At 35.7% G+C, this 22,483-nt stretch overlaps 1 protein-coding gene across 17 annotated transcripts in view; it reads left to right on the top strand.

Annotated features, from left to right (window-relative positions):
* nrxn3a (neurexin 3a) overlaps positions 1 to 22,483 on the top strand; it is a 302,208-nt gene that overhangs the window by 83,303 nt on the left and 196,422 nt on the right. For 15 of the 17 annotated variants that reach the window (XR_013206632.1, XR_013206630.1, XR_013206631.1 and 12 more), the window contains 4 exons: positions 14,744 to 14,947; positions 18,164 to 18,190; positions 21,007 to 21,126; positions 21,627 to 22,008. Coding sequence is in view for 14 of the 17 variants with exons in the window: in XM_077239234.1 (XP_077095349.1) it covers positions 14,744 to 14,947; positions 18,164 to 18,190; positions 21,007 to 21,126; positions 21,627 to 22,008 (733 nt within the window). In the remaining 3 variants the exon portion in view is untranslated. The remainder of the gene's footprint in view (positions 1 to 14,743; positions 14,948 to 18,163; positions 18,191 to 21,006; positions 21,127 to 21,626; positions 22,009 to 22,483) is intronic. The other 2 variants (XM_077239241.1, XM_077239240.1) reach the window with 1 other exon arrangement.

Here is a 22,483-nt window from a genome sequence, read left to right as displayed (position 1 = left end):
AAACGCTGTTTACAGTGACATATCTGCAGCTCCCTATGTACTTCAATGAATACAGACCGGAATATGCATCACTGTTTGTCAAGAAAACAATTCTATAACATGCATCAAATCACCAATACTATTTGACAACAACAGTATTATATATGTTGCTTGCTTGTTTATGTATTTATGTTTTTTTTTTCTTAAACTAGCTTCTATACTATGAACTTTGTGCTACTTTGCAGTAAAGCTAATATTGTTGACACCGTTGTGATAAATTGCTTGTGATTTGCTTCATTTGTTGCTTTGGGAAAAAATGTTTGATAAACAAATGCAAAGCAAGTTAAATACAAATAGATTAGAAATAATAATAATAATTATTATTATTATATTATATTATATTAATTAATTATATTAATTATATTATAATTTGCTGCTTTTTAAAAAAAATATTATGCTGCTTATGGGATGGATTCACAAAAACAACCAGGGCATTCAAATTTTTGATTTTAGGCTCATGTTTCTGAGAATGAAAGTGCTCTAAATAACATAGATTAGGCTATAAGGAGCAGACAGCAGACATTGACATTAATTGTTTTGTTTTTGTGTTGTTAGAGCAAATGGAATGCTATCATCTTCTATCTTTGTGCAATGTTTTTAGACAGATGTAAAAGTCATATACAACAGTTTAACACTCCATTGACAGAGAATGCAGACTGTACATCAGCCTCCTGCACATTAATTTGCCATAAATGTCAGTCATAATCATCTGCAAGTACATCAAACTATTCTCATTCTAAGTAGCGATGCTTCTAAACATTGTCATTCGACTACACTTATGCCACAAGGCAAAATATTCAGCTTTCTAAGTGTCAGTCACCCACACACATACACATACACAAACTCTTTTTGTGATTGATAGCAATGAAATCTGTGGACCTGGACTGCTCATTTGCACGGCTCATGTCTGAGCTAATAACCAAACACTGAAATGACTAGAAAGCCCTAAAATTTAAAAGAGCACTTAATTTTATTAATTACATTTAATGACACACTTAATTACATAATTATTACATAATTATTAAGCTAAGATGCTTGAAGAGCATCTACATAGAAGCATCTACATAGAAAACGCAGAAGAAATTCCTGGTGGACTGGTAAAATCTGTGCCTCATTGAGCAAGCCAGTCAGTTATGTTAAGACTAGTAATTTCAGCCAGCTTTTCACATTTTACTATGCAATATGCAACACAGTCAGTAAACAAACTTTGGATCATCGGGTGCACCATCTGAGACCAGTAGTCAAATGTCTAATAGTTCTGGGTGAGTTTTTAACCGTTTGCTTTAGAAACACTGTATTCTGCTTGCTTCCAATTCCTCACACACAACACCACTCAAACCATCCATAAAGTAAACTTTCATAAAGTTTGGGTAGCTTGAAGTGAATTTCAAGGACATTCGCAGGCTTCATTGCACAGGATATGCGCTGTGAGAAACGCACTTGATGTTAAGTGTGTATGTGCGCGTGCGTGCGTGTGTGTGTGTGTGTGTGTGTGTGTGTTATAGCCTTAAACCCTCACTCTGCTAAGAATGCATACCGGACTACCTGATATTTGTCCAGATCTATTATCTGCTCCATAGAAGCCTGTAGCTGCTGCTCGGGCCAGACAACTGGCTGCTGTCACACATTACGCTGTATTCCTGTCGGTACACATACACTTCAGATTTACTCTAATGGACACTCAGCATTTCAACCCTGACAGACACCTCTTTTTTCCAGATTGAGGAAACTTGACATTGTGCTGGACTGAAATTTATAGTCTGGAAGTGCTGCAGTTAATTCACTTTAGAAATTCAAATAGTTTAATGAAGGGAATTGAATGGATTTCTTCTATACTACTTTGTACTATTTTGCAGTGAGGCTAATATTGTAGTTTGTGATTAATTTGTTGCTTTGGGAAAAATGTCTGATAAACAAATGTAAAGCAAGTTAAATGCATATGTGAAATTAGTAATACTACTACTACTTCTACTACTACTACTACTACTACTACTACCACTACTACTACTACTACTAATAATAATAATGCTAAAAATAATATAGATGGATAGATAGATCGATCTATTATTCTATGTATTATAGTATTTTATGTAAAATATACTTCCAGATGTTGTTTGTTAATTTTAGATTAGTCAGCATTAACATCTAAACATGTTAGGCCCTATGTCACATAATTTTACATTATACAAAAGCCTTTTAATGAAGGTGAATATGAATGTGTCTTTTTCTCTGTCATTTTTTTTTTTTTTTTTTTTTTTTTGATTGGCATGAATTATATTCTAAACAAAGAAAACTTCCCTCACTGAATAGCTTGCTGGAATATAAAACAACGCAAGCTGGAAAGTCTGAATTAACTGAATTCTGCTTCCTTAACATTTATTAAGTCTATTATACAGAATGCAGCTAGGATCTCTCAAGGTCATATCTTATCTTACGCTTGAAATTACAAACACCCTAACTACATTCTGAGGAGTTAAAGAGATGAATACGGTGCTGGATTCATTATAGAGGCCCGATTTTAATTTAACATTTTTACATATTACAATACTGTATCTTTTTTTTTTTTTTTATGTTACCCTAGCTATAAAATTGCTAGTAAAGCACAGTGCCGATTGCTTTTATGAAATGGTTATTGCATAATAGAAATTTCAAGGTCACACATTTTCATTAAAACATAATTTTACTAAGCAAATCCATTTCAAGTGCCATCTTTCTGCGGGAAGATACATTACAGTCCCTGAGATGTAAACCTACATTGATTGCTACGGTAAATATCTGGGGTCTATGTTGTGCTTCTGTTATAATAATGCAAGCTAGTATCATATAAATCTGTTTTGTATTAACAGATTTTTATTAAATCTGTTATATCTGAATGATGGTTTTTCAGACACATTTTCCAACTCACAGTAGAACAAATAATAGTGTGAACCAGTAAAACTTGTTTTCATGTGGTAATTGAACTCATTTTACCGCATCGTCTGATGTGCCTAGCCAATTTAAAGCGGAGATTTCGTTTTGCACATTAATTCCATCAGTCATTAATGTACAAAATGATTTTGTTTTGTTAATAAATGCATAACCTCATTTCCGTGCGAACGGCCCCGATCATTACAAAAGTACCTTGACAGGTCATGCTTCAGTAATGCTAAATTTAATAACGAGATCGGATGATTATGGGAAGAGCTGATATGTTGATAATTGGCTTAGATATTTTGTTTGTATGCATGTTTGTATGCAGGTTTGTTAATATCATATATATGTGTCTACACTCCATGTTTTAAGGTGTTTTTGTGTTTGCAAACAGGCCAAGTTGTACTGGGAACTTTGGTTTTCTCCTAAGCACCGCTGGCTATAGTGCTTGAGTTAATTGCTATTGATTCAGGTAGTGTGAAGGTCATCTATGCTGGCCTGGGGGCCTTAGGGAGCCAAAGTGGACCCCACAGCCACGGCCCTTAAATCACATGAGAGTGAACTGAATGTTACGGCTATGGGTCCCTTAACAACACTCAAGTATAATCACAACTGAGTTTACTCACATTCCCCCGCCCCCCCCCCCCCCCCCCCCTTCAGCAATACAATATTTCTCCCAGCCTTGACCGTAGTGAAGCCCATGTGGCACGGAGGCCTGTGTGGTTAGTGTAAAACTTTATAACACAAACTGCAGGTTCCCTCAGTAGTGCAATGCAGTTCTGTTTTACTTTTCCGTTTTACCGCCGAAGGCTTTTAGCATATATTGATTTGATACTGTAGTGTCTCTGATTAAGCCACAAAGAGCACATAGAGATGACATCCGTGAGGGTTTATCTTGCAATTACTCTTTCGAGCCTAATCTGGGTAATTATGTCAGTGATTTTACTCTTTCCTCAGGTTGTCTTTTCTTTTGATTGCCTTCATTTCTCTCTCTGTCTCTCTCTTTCATTCTCTTTGAAGAGATGATGAGGGGGAGGAACCTTTGTAAAATGCACAATGATTGGAGTTTATCATTTCATGGCAAAATTCACAAAATAAAACAGAGAATTAAAAAAAAAACATCTACATTCGTACAGTTTATTCATGCAGCTGCAAATGCATTTATCCAAAAACAAAAATACACGCATATGCATGTCTTTTACCATTCACATCACATCCAAGTTTTGTATAGGGTCTAGTGCTCTTGAGGGTTGCGTTAAGATGATATGTCAAGTTAAAACTTGTGGTTTGTCCATTTCGTTTTTTGGTCTCTATCTATCTATCTATCTATCTATCTATCTATCTATCTATCTATCTATCTATCTATCTATCTATCTATCTATCTATCTATCTATCTATCTATATATATATATATATATATCTTTAATAAATATTAAATTCTATAAATTCTGTTTTGTGTATGTACAGTACATACACAAAACAGAATTTATAGAATTTAATATTTATTAAAGATATATATATATATAATACTCCATATCTATAAAAACAATAAATTAAATTATATAAAGTGTTTATAAGTGAATGTTATTTAAAATTGAATTATATAACGCAATCTACCAAGAGCTGCACAAATTAGCGTCTACACTAATTAATGGCACAAATATCAGTAAATTGAACAGCGCTAATAGTAAATCACCATGCATGATTCATTTAAGCACTCTCCTCCCATAAATATTGCATCCGAAAGAGAAACTCCAACAGATGCATATGCAATAAGGTCAGCCGCAAAAATAACTGTCTCCACACCTTTTCAGTGCTCATTTTTCCACTGCGTGTCTTTAGTAAATCCTGACAGTAGCTTTTTAACGACAAAGAGGGTTTGCGCTGGCACAAGCTGTCAGTAAATCTGGCCCTAAGTGTTTAAAAAGTACATATTATTTTATAGATATAGTTAAGAGGAATTATGAAGATTTAGAAGTGCCCATTTTGATAGTTTGTGTTGTTGTTTCACTGGTCTTACATCAGTGTTAATTTCAGCGACACAACGCATGTTCTTGATCGATCATTGCTGTCATTTCAGGATACTCATGTCCATCAGTAGCACAATGAACACGTTATTCCGCACACACATAATTACACACACATGTACATGCCCACATTTTCAGACACCTTGGACATTGAGGTTATGGATCGACACTCAAGTCATGTCTTAGGGGTAAACACGTCAGTATAAGATTTCACAGCAGTCGATCAAAACGTGCCGCCCCCGTGGTCCCGAGGCCTTGTTATCTTCCCCCATCCCCAGCAATCTGTCTGATTTCACAGCTTCAAGAAATCAGCTCATATTCTGCAGATTTTCCCTCCCTATCATTCACCTCTCTTTGAAAAGTCTCTAATCATACTGAATAGCCAATCAGTGAAGCACTAACAACAGCATTCATTTGGCCACGCTACACAAGCTCATCCAGACGGGAACTTTGCGCCTGCATTTGTGTAGCTCTTTATTTAGGACCGGGTAAAAATGATTCGTTCTTTTGCGAGATGCATCAGTGTGTTGACATCAGACCCCATCAATAGAAAGTGTTCAACAAGAGTATACAAAACATGCCATTCCATCACGAGAGGGGAAAGGTGGTCTCCGCTATCGCCTGAGGAAATGGGAGATAGCATTGCTTTCCTTGACAGTTGTGGATATTGGATATTTCAAACTGTCAAAGAGTTTTCACATTCTCACTCTTTATTTCCCCTTTCTCACTCTATTCTTACATTCTGTCTTTGTTAAAATACATTCCTGTTTTGTGTTATGAATGGGCCTTTTTTACACGGATTTATATATATATATATATATATGTGTATATATATATATATATATATATATATGTATATATATATATATATATGTGTATATATATATATATATATATATATATATATATATATATATATAGTATTGATTAAACTCCTTGAAACAGTCTTGAAGTGTTTTTTATTACAACATTTTATAATCAGACCTGGATTGTTCTTGTATTTTTTTTTTTATCAAGATTTCAGAAGCCATTTCAGATTTTAAATGCATTTTAATGAATTATTTAGTAGATTTCAAAGAAATCAGGATTACAGATCAGGATTAAAACTCATTTCTGAGAGTTCATCATGACTAATCCAAAGTGGTGAGCTAGAATTAATTAAGTAGAATCAATAAATATCTATTTATCAAGAGCCGACTTTTTTTGGCCATTTTTTTTAAAAATTATTATTTGAATAAAGAACTCCAGAAATCCTATATGAAATATTGTACTTTTGGATCATTTTAGGGTGAAAATGAATGTTTGTCTGCTGATGAACTAGGACCGAATATACCCGTACACACAGGCAACGGGTTTATACATGCATAAACAGAGCAGATATTTAAAAGACAAGACACTTTATCTCAGTCTGCCATCTTCCATAATACCAATGTGACAGTTTAGCATGAATTTCAGATGCTTTGAGCTAATCGCATTGTTCTTAGTAAGATAGTAAGATGTTACTTTTGTTTTTGACTGTTTGAGTCTGTGATTTAGGACAAGACAAGCACGAAGAATCTGAAAGCAGCTAATTATTTTTCTGTTGTGACAGAAACGATATTTTGTTTCAGTTTTCACAGCAAATGGAAGCATGTTTCCTTCCATTTTTTGTTGTTGTTGTTTGCTTTTGTCTCTGAACACTTCTGTCATAAAGACTTGAGTAATTATTGAAATGAACAGACTGTGGAACAGTTAATATTGTTAATATTTTTAATTTAGCACCGACAGCGAACAGCCAAAAGAGAGAATATGTCTGTTCTTTATTTCCTTACTTCTCCCTCTATTTTATTTGAGCTAATACAACATCCATGTAGTAATTATCATTAACAACTCTGACCTATAGTTAAGTAATATTACGATGTAGCTTGACATCCTTGAACACCCCTGTATATTTTTCAATATACAGTATATGGAGATATTTGGTTTCAGATTTATCTGCTCCTAAACTCAGATTTAAAAGGAAACAAACTGTGCTTGGTCACTACATGTTTGTCATAAATCTGTTTTTGTAGTGCACTGTGGACCAGACTTTATGGTGATAGTCTCGTAAGCAAACTTGTAATGTAAGCTGACTCTTACGTCACTGAATTGTCCTGAGCATTTAAATAGTGTTTTATCACTCTGCAAATTCAAGCTGACACAATGTAAATTAGTCATCAATGAGCATTCACACCACACAATATCTAATTTTACATCAATGTGTTTTTTCTGTCCATCCTCTCCATGCGTGGAGGCACACAGGAGCCGAGGTCTCTGTCACTGCCTACCCGTCACAGCTGCTTAGAGGAGCAAGAGGTGACGGCCCACGATAATACACCTAACATGCTCTTGGTAGACACTCACGGGCCTGCTGAATTTTCAGATCGCAGTTGTTGGCAGCCTCAAAAACCTTCATGAATTATTGTGAGTTGAGGGCCTTCATCAGGTGAAAACAGGCTGTTACACCATTGTTTCTGTAGTAATCTAAGCCAATCACTATCATTCCTGCTTTCTACCCTTAGAACAATTTAAATGAGCCATGAAGGAGAGAGAGAGAGAGAGAGAGAGAGAGAGAGAGAGAGAGAGAGAGAGAGAGAGAGATCACACAAGAAAGACCAGAAACATGGGAACTATGACTACAGCTAATATATGTGCCCAATTTAAATATATTTATACTGTATATATATATATATATATATATATATATATATATATATATATATATATATATATATATATATATTACATACATAATATTATATACAAAATATAAATATTAAGACACATTTATTAAGCCATATTTTATAACAATTATATATACTGTTGTGCCTTACAGTAAGCGTACAGAGATATAATATTACTTTGGATATCATAATTTAATGAATTTGAGAATTATTTCAGTTCATATTGAAATCTTGCACTTGCAGACTTTGATGTCTTGGCATATCTGAGCACGGTTTGTGACACTGAAATGTCTTCCAAACTCCAGAGAAGACACGTGAGATGTCTGGTAGCTCTCCATTTAATTGTATTTGCTATCAAGGAGAAATAATAAATATTACAAGAGATTAGTGATTTGTATGGGCCTCTCCCTGCTATTCTCTACTATCTGCAGTAAAATACGAAACCCAAGAAAATAGGGATTCATGGAGGGCTTGTGGGTTTGCTCTGCGGTTGAAAACAGTTTATTTTCAGTGGCAGGAGAGTTATCGAACTGTTTCTAATCCAGCTCTGAAGCTAAATGAGCGCAGACGAGAGCGGTCCGCAAGCTGCTTCCACAATCACGGCTGAAACAGAACCGAGTAAATCCTTTTGTGTCGGCGTTGGGAGGAGCAGATAGGCACGTGGAGGAGGATGTGCCAACTGTATTTGGTCCTCCTCTTTCAAGGGCGGCTCTAAATTATTCAAATTGTTGCTGCAGTATTGCTACGATTCTCTATTTATGGCAACTGCGGGTGTCAGAAGCCCCCTTCAGGGTTTCACTATAAACCATTCCTGGGCCCACCAGAGCTTGGGAACTGATTTGCACATTTAAGTGTTTTTTGGAGGATACTTCAGAAACTTCACATTGTATAATGCTGGTTATTCGCTGTCAGTAATGGATCTTTAAAATTTACAGTGTCCATGCAGTAATTCTTTTAATTTTCTGTGTTTAATGTCAGTTGACATTAATTGTGGTTGTGCAACCCTTTAAATCACTGCAAGAATAGCATGTTGACATCCTAAGACATCTGCTGCCATCTAGTGGCACATGAGGGGAAATTTGAAAGGATCTGTGATGGTCAACCTAGAGAGATAAAGGACATTTTAAGGACAGATTCCGTTTTCTGTTTGGTGCTGTGCATACAGAATGTGCTTCATTTCTTAGGCGGAGCAGATTTAAATGTTAAGTAATTTATTAATAGTATTTCTGAATTTAAACTATTAGAATTGATCTCAATGTAAGAGTGATAATGGATTCATTTTGTTATTCAGATGACTAGTCCCAAATCCATCTTGAATTATCTTATGTAGTGTAAGACTTATGTAAAATACCAAATAGACAGCCTGTAATTTAAGCCTGGTTTTTGATTGGTTTATGATTTAGCAGTTGTGCTGTGAAAAACCTTAATTTCCTCCCTGACAAAATATTGCCTATTGAAAGCGACTCCGTTTCATGTATACTATTATAGTAGTGACCTAAAATCACATGCAATGTTTCTCTCTGTCCCACTTTTTCAAGCTTGTGTTAGAGACTGCAGTTGTCATCATTCAGGTATAGGGATGGGATCATAATGGTTTTAATGGTATTTCTACTATTATCGATCCTGTAACAGTGTTCTTATCGGTCCTTTTTGGCATATTTTATATATATTTTTTAAAGAAAAGAAACAAATTAAGAACATCATTAACCTTGCTTTAAATTATGAATCATAAAATATATCTTTAGCAAAAGAAAAAACAATGTTTGAATAAAAACGAATATAAAACATCTGTAAATGCACCGGTGTGCAGGAATTGTTTTAATGTTTTATAGATATAAGATTTGATACAATAAGAATAAAGAAACAAAGTACAAACAAATGGTCAAATAAATACAATAAATATACAATAAAACAAAGATACAAACGAAATAGTGCTTTAATTTCTGGAAGGTCTACTAACATTATGGTTCAGGTACAGTAAGTAATGTGACCCACAAAAGAAATATAAACACTGTAAAATAACACTTCAAAATTTTCACTGATAGATTAATGCTTATTAAAGCTAAAGTTATTCATTCAAGAGCTGTGAGTAATTAGACTGTGCCATTTTGCAGATCTTATAATACACATCGTATTTTCTCCCAACTATGTGCGCCCATTTAAGACATATACCGTGTTTAAGTGAATACTCTCCAAGACGGTCATTTTGACATATTTTTGTGTGTATTTGATCGGTCAGATGCGCACACGAAGCCTAAAGTATAATTTGCTTCGGAGCGCACACACAAAAAGCTGCCTTGATTTTGGAAACAGTGACTTTTGCACAAATTATTGTGCTTTTAATAGCTCTTTTTATTATCAAGCACGTCCCGCAATTTGTCAACGGTAGAGACTGGATTTTGCAACAATTACCGATTGTGCTGATTCCTACGTTGAGTTTGGGTTTTAGGGAGAAATGACAGCACACCGCTGTGAAGGGAAGGGAGTTGCGCTAGACGGAACGAGGCTAGTTTTTCATAGTCTAATCGAAATCAAAAATAAAATTAGATTAATATCACCTAAAGTGTAACCAGACGTTCGAATGTTTAGTTATCTCAACCTTCGTCACCCATTAAGCAGGCGCGCTGTAGCTCTGCGTGAGAGAGCTCTCTCTCTTTTCTGGATTGCGAATAGCAAAAATGCATCACAGACAAATTTTTTAATTTTATCGCATATAGAAATGGCTGGCAATATAGAATTTGATAACTTCTACATAGCAGTAATAAATAGGCAAGTATATGCCTACCTGTATGTTCTTCATTTCTCTAGTACGACAGCAAAAACGGTAACGTCGGAGCTTTCATGGTTTTTCTCCGGGGCCCGTTTAATACAGAACAGAAAACACACCTGCAACACATTATTTAACATGTGTGTGACCGTTTGTGTGGGTGTAACCATTGGCCACCTGCAGGTATGTTTAATTACAAATATGCACAGAACAATTTCCTGAATGATTTGGTTTTAGTTTAGTTTATACATAGTTTCGTCCACAAAAGCAGAGAATATCCAGCTTTCGGAGTGGAGAGCTCTCCAATATTTATTTATCTATTAAACTTGATGTAAATACTGTGATAGCCAATAGACTAGGAGTGCCGTTTCTCATAGATAAAAAGTTCCTGCATTGGACACTGATTCCTAAACTTTTTTTGTCTTTTTTTTTTGTCTAAGGTACTCCCACAGCTGGTTCATCTTCACCAAACCAGACTTGTGTTAACTTATATTACTCTGAATATTAGTTAACATTTATTAATACACCTGAATTGGCCATTGTTCTAATGATAATCTCACTCATGCTCACAATGGTTGATGAAATGTCATCAGGAATTACCTATAACCTAAATTGGGCAGTTAGACGCCGCACTGCAAGAGCAGACGTATAATAAAATGTCTCTCTTTACACCTTAATTTGCAGCATGTGGCACCGCAGGAGCTGATAAAGGTTAAAGAGTCTAAACAATCAGCAAAAGAAAGGCAACAGCTGCTCTGTTTTGAGGCACTGCTTACCAAATGGTCTCTGCATGTCTCTGTCTCACAGCAGAGATTGAAGGTTGAATTGCTGCCTACATTAATGTCCTTGTCATCTTCAGTTTAGAGTTCGTCGTCTGCTGGTGAGCAGCAGGGAGACTGACAATTTAATGAACATTGATTGCCTTTTATGTCTGATGTTTCTTTCATTATGTCATTGAGACAGAGCTCAGTACAGGTCAGTCTGATCCCTCTGTGCTGCACAGATGATGATGATAGATCATATCACAGATACACCTTAATTAAGCAGCCTGCGCTCACTCAATATTAGAAGCTAAATCGATACATTTGTATTCCAGGGCGCTAGCCATTCGGGTTAATCGAAATGTTATGACACAAATGTGGTACTGGTGCCTCAAGCAAGGCCAGTAATTTGAAGGGGGGACGGACGAAAGAAAAAAAAATCCAGCCATAAATATATCTTACTGGCTATGAAACTAATTTTATACATTTTTTATAGATTATTTTTATGTTATAAATCTGGGCATGTTTTACATTTTAATGTTCTTTTTTTATTTTAAGTTATCTTAAAAACTAGTCCTGCATTTTTTATTTAGCAAAAAATAAAAAAATAAAATAAATAAATATATATATATATATATATATATATATATATATATATATATATATATATATATATATATATATATTGTGTGTGATTTATTAAGTAAAAAATACATCCATGATATACATAAAACAATTACAAGAATGTTGTTTAAAAATCAGCTTAGATGGACCTTAGCATGTCACACTTTGGGACACTGCTTGAAATCTGGCCCCAAAACTACACATTTGCAAATCTCCTCATGAGTAAACGATAATGCATATCCAAAAGTTCAGAAGCAACACAGAGAGAAAGAACAAAACAAAAACAAAACAGTTCTGATTAAACATTCCATCTATTCATTCATCAATTAGTGAGATGGAATGTCAGTTAAAGCCCTTTATTTATTGAATTAGCGTCTCCCATGAGTAATGCTTTTTGCAGCTCATTTGACTTTCATGAACCGTGTTTCATTCGGGATGTGATTGAATAAGTTCTGTGTTCATTATTTACATAGGAAAACAAAAGATCCCCTTAATTAATATAAGGAAATGTGGAGTGTGTGCACAGCATTTTTATGCAGCCCTAATAACTGTATTAATTATCCCAGCTAAAAGAAGAGAAAAAGCTTTACAGTGAATGAGTGCCCTCACGTGAAATGCTTTGAGAGGAAACAGTGGTAAAATAAATCTCATAAGAGAGTCTCTCAAGATGGCTGCCGGATGCTGTTGTGTAACATCGGCCCCTTATTGAGAAACACCGCCACCCTGTGAAGATTTCTGGTGGCTCATTCCCCCGTCACTCTTGTCACATCCTCCACGCCATGTTTCTGTCCATCCGCATCAGCCCGCTGCTCAATAACGTTGATATAAAATCATTTTGATTTGCTATCAATCGGAGTTAATCATCAGATACTGTCTAGAGGTTAGTCCCACTTATCTGTTTCTCTTCTCGCTGTCTTCACTGATGGCCGCTCGACCTCGATTTCTTTCTCCCACTCTCTGTAAAATGAAAATTGGTGGAGACCCCAGGGAGGATTTGAAAAGCAACTAATTGCACATAATAACATACTGATCGATGTGTAATTGTAGAGTTTGTCAGCGGTTTCTATGCATCAGTATTTAGAATGCATGTGTTCAGGATAGAGTTTTCACGGCTGAGGATTAAATGAGCGTTCGTTGTTGATCTTCTCTTGAAATGTGGGATCATTGTATTTACTTTTTTGATTTTATGAAGTCTGCTTCATGTATTTTTGAGAAATGTATCTGAGACAAAATTATTGTAAGTGTCTGATTGAGCCGTAATTAATTGGTGCACCATGATTGTTCCTAGACAGTGAAATTGCCTTTTACAGATTATCAGTTGTTTAGAGTATTATGCAGTATATGTAAATATGTGTTAAATTAAACTTTTGCACAAATAAAAAACGCCCCAATAACACTAAGGGTGGGATTCACGATACGACACGATACATGGCTCACGATTCTGATAATATCACGATACAGCATTTCTGCGATAATCAATATATTGCTAAACAATCCTATAATTATACATCACGATATCTGTCTAACGTCTAGTTCGCCGCTGGTTCCTTCGAGATTTTCCTATGGGTGTTATTATGGGGTTTTTCAATTTAATTCAATTTGATTAAAAAGAATGTCAAAATAAAGCCTGTGGTAAACATAACTTGACGATACTTTGATGTTTTGTTCTACAAAGTAAACTGCATACTCAAACTTTCTTATCTAGTTACTTAATAGAAACATACGTTTTCAAAGATAAACCTAACTGCTACAAAATGTGTGTTTTCGAACATGTTGTAGAAAAAAACATCAAAGTATCAAGTTATGTTTACGATCGGCTTTTTTTTTTACACATACATTTAAAAACCCGATAGGAAAATCTCAACGGATCTTGTTCTGTCTATAGAGACAGGACTAGGTGTCACTGACGTACTTTACATGAAACCTGTCCGAATCTGCCATGTCTGTGTGTTTTTTTAACAACATTGGTTACAAAACATTACAGAGCAAATTATCTTTTGTAACTATAAATGTTTTTACTATCAATTTTGATTAGTTTTAATAAATCCTTGCCGCATAAAAATATTAATTTCTTTCAAAACTGATCCCAAACTTTTGGACAGTAGTATATATTGTATTATTTTATCTGGAGCAACCTTTGACCTTCATTGAATATTGGAACTAAAACTAAATATCTTGTGCTGCACAGGTTTTCTCAAAAATATTTAGCCAGAGGTACTTGAAATGAGATTTTATGTGGACTCTACAATTGATCTCAGAAAAAAAACCTGCCCAAACAACAGAGCCCATCTGCCATTTCTGTCTACATGCTGACAAAAGCAGACATTTTATGCTTGGCTGGCTTTTCTAATACTTTCATATGGAGTGTTTTCAGGCCAGCGGTGCGTTGAATGACAGTCAGAGGCTGAGGCTGGAGAGAAAGGGCATCGGTACTTCCATCAGTTCTGTCCGAGCGGTGTGCCTGGCTGGCTGGCTGGCTGTGTGGCAGCTTGCTGAAAAAGGCAGATGGCAGGAGAGATTTGTTCATTTACCTGTTGAGCCAGTTAACTGAAACCTGTAGGACAACTCAATGTGCTTTGTTTTAGTCAAGCATTTTCCCAGGAAGATGACTTTTCTTTTTGATGGCCATCACCTTGACCATGCAGTCTATTGGTATTTCAAAATTGTGTAGGGGTACAATTTGGCATTGTTTATGCTGAAAGTCCAATAAAAAGCATTATTTTAAAATTGTTTTATTATATTGTCATTCACGTCTTTTTGTGCGAGTCTAAGATGTCACTGAAAAAACTACAGCCTTTTTAAGAAAACGTATTTGTCCTCTCGAAATGTTTGTTTTCTCTCCTGGAAGAAAATTTATTTTTTACATTTACAGTAACTTGTCTAAACACAGATCTTGTGTTGTTTTGTCCACAGAGGCGTCTATCTTGAGCTATGATGGGAGCATGTTCATGAAAGTGGTGATGCCTACCGTGATGCACACTGAAGCGGAGGACGTGTCCCTTCGCTTCATGTCTCAGCGGGCGTATGGCCTGCTCATGGCCACCACTTCACGCGACTCCGCCGATACTCTTCGACTAGAGCTGGATGGCAGTCGTGTCAAACTCACGGTCAACTTAGGTATTGTATAAAACCCCCTCCTTCAGGATGCAGTGCTTCTTTTTCTCTCTCTTCCTTTCTTTCCATCATTCCAGCCCCAGCCTCCCCTGAATTCATCATCATTACATTCATTAATAAGATATATTAATATATTGTTTTATTGTTTTTTCTTTATTTGCATGGTTCACCAGACATTTGATTAAGTTGAGTTTGAATTGATAGTTTTCTTTATAGTAAGTAATTAATTGTAAATTTAACTCATTTTGGCTATTAATTGATTTTGAGGGTTTGGCGGTATGACCTTATATCACTGTACAAGTAATATACTATTATATATCACAGTAGGGTTACTCATGAGAGACCTTCAAGAATAGCACTTTATTTTATAATTTTATTCAGAACTTGATGAATGCAAAACAATGGATATGTTTATTTATGAAAACTGAAGGTTAAGTCCAACGTTAGCTGCACACAATGCAACATTACAGTTAAAAACATTAAATATTGAAGTGGAATCTCAATAATATATATTTATATATATATATATATATATATATATATATATATATATATATATATATATAAAATTCTGATTTGATTAACCATTATGCATGCACTGCGAGCAATTCTATTTTGATTTGGCGTGTTGTTCGGCAGCCATAAACAACTAATCTCTAACTAAACAACTTAGGGTATTTTCACACTTGTAGTTCGGTTCTTTTGGTTCGTTTGGTCTGGACTGAAAATTTAGTCCTGGTTCATTTAGCGTTCACACTGTCATTTTGCACACCGAACACCGAAAGACACCAAACAAAAACGCTGTTTATGATGTATATTTTGCAACAGAACTTACTGAACATCCAAAATAATGCTGTGTGCTGGGATAAATGTGCTCGCTGTATGTGCGTACATATGATGGTATTGTTAACAACAGCTGAGAACTCACAAAGAGCTTAGAAAATGCGTAAAAGGAATTCCTCCATTACACAGACAAACAAAGATCTGTTGCAAGAAGACTCAGATCTGATGACTGTTCTGAACTGTAATGGCCAATGTTGCAGCTATGACAAGAAGAACCAGGAATGGGTGACATCTTGTGACATCCTGTTTTTGGTTCATTTAGGCGTCGGTGGTCTGTGTTCAGTTTAACTGTTTAGAAGCGGACCGAGACCCACCTTTTCAAAGGGTCTTGATTTGCTTGTTTGGTGCACACCAGGTTTCGTATGGCAGCGTTTACACTTATTTAAATGAACCGCACTAACAGTGCAATCGCACATTAGTTCGTTTTTCAATCGAACCAAACCTGCCAAGTGTGAACAAATCCTAATTCTCCATAATCTTGACTCAATGTTGGCCATATTCCGCTCTGTATTCTCACTTTACTATTTCTCCATTGCTCTCAACTGTAAATAATGCACAGCATTCCTTCCCATCGCGAATGTGTCTATTGCATTATAAAGTCGAAAATTTCTACCGTCGCATGGTATATCTAGTACCGTCATACTGCCCAGACCTAACTGACACAATGTTTGGTGCATCTTTTGAATATATTAACCATGATCATTGTCATAGTGAAGATAAAAACTCCTTTGAGACAGTCACAGCACTGCATAACAGAATAGCATTTTTGTTTGATATCAACTTTTGAAATGATGGGTAATTCATTTTTACGATTGCAAACCCACACAAAGTGTTGTGACTTTCTGATTGTCAACTTAACACTAATTCCTGTCATCTTTTCTACTTGACAATGTCTTCAGTAACTCTTTAACTACAATCCTCATGTTACGTCTCAGTTGGCTCCATTCGTACCACATTTGTGCTTTGGTTGGTATTTCCTTTCTGTTACATCACCTCCTTTTAACCATCATCGCCTCTTCCCCCCTCACCCATTCTCTGACACACATTCTCCATGCTTTGTCAAAAGATGGTATTCACCCCTTCAAAGGCCCTTAGCCTGCGGCCCGGTCGGCAAACAGCCCGAGAACAGAGCTCTCAGCTTCACCTGCAGCTGGTACTGTAGCACCTCTCAATCCTCAACCCGACACCTATTACTGTTAGATGGGAGATGGAGAGACCCTAACTGGTCATTAAGTCACTGTGTCATCATTAAAGGAAGTGACATAACTCACACCTCAATGCAGGAAACAGCCTGAGGTTTGACAGTAGGAGTGACAATCTGTGACAGCTCAGCCATAGTAGAGACAAACATAGCACACACTGTAAACATACTGAAAGAGACAAGAATGTATTATGACTGCATACACAGAGAAATCATCTGGAATGATTTGACAGCCTGTCAGCAATAAAACACACATCAACTGCGTGCACACTCTATGTATATCACTAGAAGTGCACTCAGGACTGCCCTATCTTCCAAAATACAGGGGTATTTACTGCTAGGACCATGCAGACCACTACAACAAGACCAACACTAATACGTTTATAGAGATTGTAGTATATTTAGTCCTCATTTGAGTGGTCAGATCTCAGGAAGATCTAGTTGGAGGTACAGAGGCCACTGCATGGTGCTGGTGCTTATTGGATCGAGGCTGTTTGCTCCCACTTTTCTGTTGCGGTTGACGACACATGGTAAATCCAGCCACACAGAGCCCAACCCAGTGCATGATGCCATCAAAATGAGAAGGCAAACTTCAAATCATTATTTTACCATTGTAGTGCCATTAAATTGATCAATATTCAAGAAACATGCCCTGACACCAACTTCTTGCTAAATGTATTTAAGCTATTAAAGCATATTTAGCTAATGAGCTGGTGTGATTACTATGGGGCAGGACCTTAGATAGTTCAATTAAAAGCATAATTTTAATAAAATAAAATAAAATAAAGCTATGGGTTGAATAGCCTTTGTGGTTGGTGAGCTCCAAGCGGCCATTTTATAATTTATTTATAAACTAAACATTGCTTATAAGGCATATATCGGTGTTTCCTAATGCTTTAAATTCATTTAGTAGTAAAATAATCATTAAATCATGAAGTTGTTTTATTCATAGACATGATTATGTACAGTATCTCTAATTCTTGTACAGTTGCTGCTAAACCAGTGATTTTGTGCCGTCTTTACATTCAATTATAATGTTTTTTGATTAATACTAAAAAATGGCCGCCTCTTTGCATGTGGACGTCCCCGGAAGGGTGGAATTATTGTTTTTGGATGTCTGCAGCTGTAACCTTGAAGGATGCAATTTCATCTGTCACTTATTTTCCCCCATCTAGACTGTATCAGGATAAACTGTAACTCCAGTAAGTTAACACTCAAGTTTCATTTTGCTCCTAATGATTCTCTTGTTGAAATGAATGTCTTAAGTCTTATGCCTTTTCCTCCATCTAGTCAAGGAGAGTTTGCATCTAGTGAAAGGGTCAGTTGACGGATCTCTCCGATTACGATTACCACGATTATTAAATGGTGGTGACTTAATAATCATGGCTTGTTTTTGATGACCTATAATTTACCTGTCATGAAAAAATCTATTTCCTACCCTATTAGCATAATTTATAAAAAAAGGTCTTCATTTGTACTTAGAAGTTGATGGAATCTTCTAAACTACTTAGTTTTTTTTCTGACTTTAGTAAGGAATTCAGTTTTTCAGTTTAAAGTAGTGCATGCATCATTATGATATATTATTGTGCATGCGGAAAAATGTTGAATCATTTTTTTTATCGTGTTGCAATAACTACAATTTGTAATTCAGTGTTTGAAGTCACATTATGAAGTCACCACGTCAACAATTTTTCCTAAAAATGCATACAGAGCAGTTAAAATCTTACCTTTTTATAATGGCATCTAATTTCAGCTTATTCCAGTGATATGATGCAATATGCTTTTTGTCGTATTTCTGTTTGTTGGTTTAATTGTTTGCTGGGGTGTTTTTTTTTTTTTTTTGTTAAGTCAAACTAATTTGAAGCTTTTTAATGTATGTCTTACACAATTTTTGAAACAAAAAATATGCTAAAAGAAATGCATTCAGTTCAGTCATTACTTGCATATCTTAGAATTGAAGTACATAAATGACTTTGTTCAATACTACGCTTAAGTTAGCTATGATATTTTCTTGATGTTGATATTTTCCACTGTTTTATACTATTATGCCATTAGTAGGGAAACACTTTTCTACAGTTTTGGCAAAAACAATGCTTTTACTCAAAAATAGGTCTTGGATTCTCTCTATGACAGTGTTCTGATGTGAAACTAAAAAGGTAATGTTAAGTTATAGAAATATTTGATCATTTTTGTAAGAAAACCACTATGATAAACTATAAACTTTGATTTTCTCTCTTTAAAAGGTAAGAATGTTTCATTGCAGTTGTCTTATTTTTGCATATATACAGTATGTCCATTAATGATGAATACTGAATACTGTTTGAATCTTGATAAAATTATAATTGTTTGTTCAGGAACAGTTTCATATGCTGTTAATGGGTGACTATCCTTAAATACTATCCTTCCAGTGGTCTGATAAAACACATGTTGGATGTTGGATTCCATGCGACTATCCTTACAATGAGTGTACAGGAGGTGACTTTAGATACAGTATTTGTGCCAAATGATGATCGCTGGTGGTGTATTTGAGAGCTGGTCCTACTAGAAATGTACCAAGTAAACCACAGCTTCACCTCCATCAGTCATCCTGATCAAGTAGCAAATACTTACATCCTGCTAGATTAGTTTCACATCCCTTTACCTGCACCAGTTCACACTTTCAATCACTCAGATTAATATAATGCCACTAATTATAATGATGTGCTTATCAGAGCTATTAGTTCTTAAGCTCCTGTTACGAGACCTGCATTTTTAAATGCTCTAAGATTACACCTGCATACGGCAGTGGAATCTGTGCAGAAAGTCTTTGATACTGCTGTATTTATGCATTAGTGGTGCAACCCTGCTAAGGCGACCCGAGAGATCCCTCAGACATTGTGCTTTCAAAGTATGATAATGGTTTCTAGGGCTTGTTTTGATCTGTTATTATTCTTTTTGAAATTATGTAAAGAACAATAATCTGTGTTGCAACTGTACCGTAGATTTAAGTGCACTAGATATTGTTTTTGGCATGGTATCATGTAGGGATGATCTAATAGATATGATAAATTGTCCGAACAATGTCAGTGATGGCAGATTGTGAGCTTCATGTTTGTCGAAACTCGTTTATGCCAGTGTTGAATAGGGTGGAGGAGGGTAATATTTTTTCTCAGGAACTACCGATAACTGCATGCTGGTACATAACACAAATTCCCAAGAGCCAATAGATTTTGAGGGATGTGGAGCATGATTTAATAGCACGCTCTGAGCTGAATCCAAAACACCTCGCTGCTCTCCTCTGTGACTACTTAACTCCTCAAATGTATTGCATCATAAAAATATACTGCTTTCTTGTATATTAACTCTGATTCTGACTAAAGTTAAAGCATGTGATTTCTGCATCACTGGTGTTACCAAACAGAATTGTAAAAATAATGTTTTTACAAAGAAGTTTCCCATACACACTCCTATCGGTTGGAAAACCATGTAGCCCTTTCCAAACGTGTGCTATTGGTTGAGCCAGTGTTGCCAACATATAAGTTGTCTCTGCCTATTAATCCAAAATAAGAAAATTACTTTAAATGGTCAGTTTACCTTCAAAATGTTGTTTGCCTGTCTGTTATAAAACAGAGAAATAAATGAATGCATAAAGCAAGGGGTATTTTGTACATTATCATACTAACTTTGAGAACTTTGTCTTTGAGTGTTATATCAAGACCTTTTATGAGTAAAAGCCATTTTATTTCATGGTTATGTTTTAAAGTGATTATTGTGGAAAAACAGAGGAAACAAAATTAGCATAGCATTTTAGTTGAGGCTTATGTTTTTGTGTAATATTCAATAACATCTGCACCAAACCTCTGCTTTCTCTTTTTGTTTAATCATATATATTGCTCTATTTAATTAACTTATTTGGCACATAATTCAAATTCAAAATCAAAAGCATCAAAAACAGTTATCACATTTTCTACATTGAAAGCAAAGGTTTGGTCAGAGACAATTCAGGTTGGCATTAACGTTTCATGACCGTCGTTCTCAGGCAAAGGACCAGAGACACTGTATGCCGGACAAAAACTCAATGATAATGAATGGCATACTGTGCGTGTGATCCGGAGGGGCAAAAGCTACAAGCTAACGGTTGACGATGACGTAGCAGAAGGTACTATCCTTGGTCCTCAATCTGAAAGACAACACAATTCTTCTGGGTTATTGTATGTGAGCAACTATAGATGATTCATGCATATTATTTAAAGCACTTGTTGCAAGAAACTGAAGAAATATATATATATGTGAACGGTTTTGAGAGTTGCTATTTTTAGTCTTCCGCTACATATTGTGTGGGTTTTATAAATTGTGGGAAATAGTACATACTTCCAGTTTGTTTGGCAAACTGCGTCAGCGTATACATTGCGTCTTCAGTTGTTCTCAGTCAAACACTACTTTTGTGTCTCACAGCAATACAATACATACATTTAGTTCAGGTTCATTGCTATGCTGACATGATGTAGGACTCACTCTTTGTGTTTGTGACTCTCAGTGCTTGAATATGGGTTTTGGTGTATGTCACTGTATTCCTGAACAGCAGTGTAATATTGTTTAAGGGTGTAGTATAGCAGCATTTTTTTCTTGTTTTCCTTTCCAACCTGCTGTGGTTTGTAGGTCAGATGGTGGGCGATCACACCCGGTTAGAGTTCCACAACATCGAGACGGGCGTGATGACCGAGCGCCGTTTCGTCTCCATGATCCCCTCCAGCTTCATCGGTCACCTGCAGAGCCTGAAGTTTAATGGCATGCTGTACATCGACCTGTGCAAGAACGGTGATATCGACTACTGCGAGCTCAACGCTCGCTTCGGCATGCGCTCCATCATCGCAGACCCCGTGACGTTCAAGTCAAAGAGCAGTTACCTGAGTCTAGCGACCTTGCAGGCTTACACATCCATGCACCTTTTCTTCCAGTTCAAGACAACCTCTCCAGACGGATTCATCCTCTTTAACAGCGGGGATGGAAGCGATTTCATCGCCGTAGAGCTGGTGAAAGGGTAAGCCTGTTGAAGAAGTAGTCAATTAGCTTATTTATTTAGTTTAAGTGTTAAAGTATCCAGTTAAAGTGTTAAGAAGATAACAAGCTACTTCAATGAACACTTATGAGGAAGAACTTGCCTAAACAATGTCATGTTGAGTTATAGGCATTAAACCAAGGTGTACAGTGTAAATTTAAGGTGTACAGTACGGTAGTTTTTTTTAATATATATATATATATATATATATATATATATATATATATATATATATATATATATATATATATATACCTTAATAAATTATCGGATCTTTAATATTGAGGCCACTCATAAATGACACCATTTAGTGGCCCAAAACACTATTCACAGCCACAGGTAAACTTAAGGTACAATTTCAGATTAATATTAGTATCATTATTATTATTTTATTGTGTTGGTTTCTAGATATACTGTAGTCCAATAACTGTTTTGACCATTTTTCCCTAATCACATT

This window comes from Siphateles boraxobius, unplaced genomic scaffold, assembly GCF_051911475.1.
Source record: "Siphateles boraxobius isolate OS27281-9 unplaced genomic scaffold, OSU_SipBor_1 22, whole genome shotgun sequence".
In the NCBI taxonomy this organism is placed as follows: Eukaryota; Metazoa; Chordata; class Actinopteri; order Cypriniformes; family Leuciscidae; genus Siphateles; species Siphateles boraxobius.
Note: the sequence above shows the minus strand (reverse complement) of the source record. Positions and strands in the feature narration are given on the sequence as shown.